The sequence below is a fragment of the Monoraphidium neglectum genome (genome assembly GCF_000611645.1).
Source record: "Monoraphidium neglectum strain SAG 48.87 unplaced genomic scaffold scaffold02538, whole genome shotgun sequence".
Classification (NCBI taxonomy): Eukaryota; Viridiplantae; Chlorophyta; class Chlorophyceae; order Sphaeropleales; family Selenastraceae; genus Monoraphidium; species Monoraphidium neglectum.
In genome coordinates, this window is record NW_014011090.1 from 1 (window position 1) to 3,141 (window position 3,141).

A 3,141-nucleotide genomic window follows, 5' to 3' on the forward strand; every position below is an offset into this window, starting at 1 on the left:
GGGCGGCACGTGTGGCGACGCACAGGCGCGGAGGGGTTGTGCGTGAGAAGCAAGGGTCAATGGGCAGGGGAATTGGCAAAAGGGCGCGTCGCATCAAAATTTTGATGGGTTGTGGTGTTGAGGGTCGCAGAGTGCGCGTCGAAGTGATGATTGCGCCGCAGCAAATCATCCCCAACGGGGCAAAACACATGTGCGCGACGGTCAGCTTGCGGCTAAAGGGATGCCCCCTGCAGCACAGCCCGCACGACCCTCAAGGCTGAACGTCCCCTTCACTCCACACGCGGTTCCGACTCGTTCAGCCCAAACACCCCGCAAGCCGCATCGAAAAACACAGGCACCTGTACAGGAGGCAGGCGAAGTCTGTGTGCAGCCCCTCGTCCCGGCTGATGAGCTCGTTGCTGAACGTGAGCCCCGGCATCAGGCCTGCGGGGGTTGCGCGTGGGCCAGGAGTCGCGATCAGCAGGCAACAACTGGGCTGGTGACTGCAACAACCCAGCCACTCTGCACTCCGCGCTTGTCACTGTCTCAGGGGAGGGGCAGACTGGGACCTTTGCCTTGCTGCCCAAGCTGTGCTCACCGCGCTTCTTGAGCCAGAATATGGCGCAGAAGCTGCCGCTGAAGTGGATGCCCTCGACGCACGCAAACGCCAGCAGCCGCTGCGCGAACGCCGCGCCGCTGCCGGCCCAGCGCAGCGCCCAGGCGGCCTTGCGGCCGATGACGGGGACCGTGTGTATGGCGCGCAGCAGGGAGGCGCGCTCGGTGGGGTCCCTTACGTAAGACTCCAGCAGCAGGCTGTACATCTCTGTGGGAGCGTTGGTGTGTTGAAGCGTGAGTCAGGGAGGGTGCGGGGAGGTGTGTGCGCGCACGTGTGCACGTATGCGAGGTGTGTGTATGTGTGTGAGGTGTGTCTGAGACAGAGAGGTGTGTTCGTTTGAGAGGTGTGTGTGTGTTTGCGTGCGTGTGTGTGCGTGTGTGGGTGGGTGTGATGGGTGTGAATGTGCGCACCATGCACCAGCGTGGGTCAGCCTTGGGCCGCGCAGCCAAGGCCCAACCCACTCACCGCTGTGTATGTTTTCAATGGCAATCTGGAAGCCGTAGAACGCCCGTGCCTCGGGGGCCTGCACCTCTGCGGGGTGGGCGAAAGGGTGGGGCGCTCGCGACAGTCACAGAGCCGTTCGCCTGCGTGCGCTGCGTCCCCGGGACTGCTAATGCAGATGGCCGCTGCCTCGCCAGCCAGCAGCCCTGCAGTGCGGGCCGCCTCCTCACCTTCCCCAGGCTATGCTGCAACACTGCCTCGGGCCCAACCTGTAAAATGACGCCCTCCTCGCCACATCGAAAACCACAGCCGGCCACGCCACACCCCCACCCGTACCCCGACGTCATCCATCACTCTCGCCCCCCGCAACCCTCACCCGTCATGAACCGCGCCCCCAGGTTCTCCAGCACAATGCCATCAGAGGCGGCGAAGAAGGCCAGCACGTACTTGACAAACCGCTGCTCCCCCTCCGTCAGCTTGGCCCAGTCCCTGAAGTCGCCCCCCAGGTCGACCTCGTCGACGGTCCAGAAGCTGGCGAGCGCCTGCTTGTACATCTCCCACACCTCGGGGTACCTTTCGGGGTGGTGATGGGGGGGACGTTTGTGCATTGGTTTGGCTGCACCGCGGTGGTGTGTGATGGGCGACGCCGCACGCGCTGGAGGAGGCAAGGCTCAGGGAGGAGACTGGGCAATGGGTGCGGATGGAGGAGCGCAGGCAGCGACGCACAGCACACACTGCACAGGTGGGCCAATACTCGGATGGGCACTGTTTGCATGTGACGCGGCGCGGCGCGGCGCGGCGGCCGCCGCAGTACACAGCCCTTCCCACTGGTGTGGTTGATGGGACCCACGGGGCCAGGCGCTCACTGGATAGGGAACATTGTGAAGCGCTCGTCATTCTCCACCAGCAGCGGCTCCTCCCCGGCCGGCGCACCCCCGCGCTGCCGCCACTGCTGCTCCAGCACCTCCGGCGCGATCACGCCCGGCACGGCCGGCAGGCTGCCGTGGCTGCTGCTGGCAGACAGGCGGCCGCAGGTCGAGGCGGGTGCGATGCAGGTGGGCGCGGCGGCGGCGGCGGGAGCTGCAGGAGGGAACAGCGCCGGCCGCGGGACCGAGGCTGGGGAGTCGTCCGGGGCGGCGGCTGCGGGGCGGTCGGGGCGCTCGGGTGTGGCTGGGAACGGCCACTCCAGGCCCGCAGGCGCGCAGCCGCCGGCCCCGCCGGCGTCGGAGCCGCTACTGCTGCTACGGCTGCTGCCCGCGCTGCTGTCGTCCAGGCTACTGCTGCTGCCCCTGGCATCGATGCAGTGCTGGGGGCTGGCGCAGGGGCCGTCACATTGACTGGCTCCCAGCGCAACCTTGCTGAGCGCTGCGGCCGCCACCCGCACCAAGGCGTCACCAGCAGGGCACGGCGCAGCCTCCTGGCGCGCCGCGCTCTGCAGATCGACCAAAATAGTTGTGACAGATGGATATTGAGACGTCAGAAGCATCATAAACCCATTCATCAAGCCTTGCCTCGGCAGGCCGTCGCTTTTGTGACGTCGGGAAGGTGCGTCCCCGGCTCAATCCAGCTTCAAAGAGCATTAAATCGCGTGGGATAGCCTACCTGCGGCGCAGCCATTGTCATCAGGAGCCCGAGGTGCCACGGCCCCAGATCAGGCAACGCTGAATGCGTGTTGCAAGTTGACCAAGCAGCGTGTATACAAGTATTATGAGTGGTGTGTGATAATGAGCGCCACCAAAGACGCCCCACGCCAGTCAACGCACCCGATAAAGACGGTGGCAGCTGCTCCTGTTCCCGCCAGGCGTGCATCAGGTCCCAAGGGCCAAGCTCGGTTTTGGGTAAGCTTTTGCAATGCCTCAGCTGTCTGATACAGCCCAGAAAGAGAACATTTCTGTTGGTTGCAGCACCGTTCCTGATTGTTGACCCTGCTTGACTGGATGGCACCACTTGCGCTGCAGGGCCACAGCAAAGGGATGGGGTCGGCCAAAGCTTGGCTAAGACCTTTATGAACAGGGCTGCTGCTATGCATCAAGCAGCCAATCCTGCATGAATGTACTGTACCCCGTGGACCTTGTCGCATGCACGGGCTGGAGTTGAGGGGGCAA

At 64.6% G+C, this 3,141-nt stretch overlaps 1 protein-coding gene across 1 annotated transcript; it reads right to left on the reverse strand.

Moving 5' to 3' along the window:
• Positions 1 to 295: 295 nt before the first annotated feature.
• On the reverse strand, positions 296 to 2,653 carry MNEG_10972 (ribonucleoside-diphosphate reductase subunit M2; the record flags this gene model as incomplete). The annotated part of the gene is made up of 6 exons (XM_014040555.1): positions 296 to 423; positions 578 to 802; positions 1,061 to 1,126; positions 1,413 to 1,609; positions 1,903 to 2,468; positions 2,639 to 2,653. 6 exons carry the CDS (start codon positions 2,651 to 2,653, stop codon positions 296 to 298), a joined length of 1,197 nt encoding a protein of 398 aa, XP_013896009.1.
• Between the last annotated feature and the right edge of the window lie 488 nt (positions 2,654 to 3,141).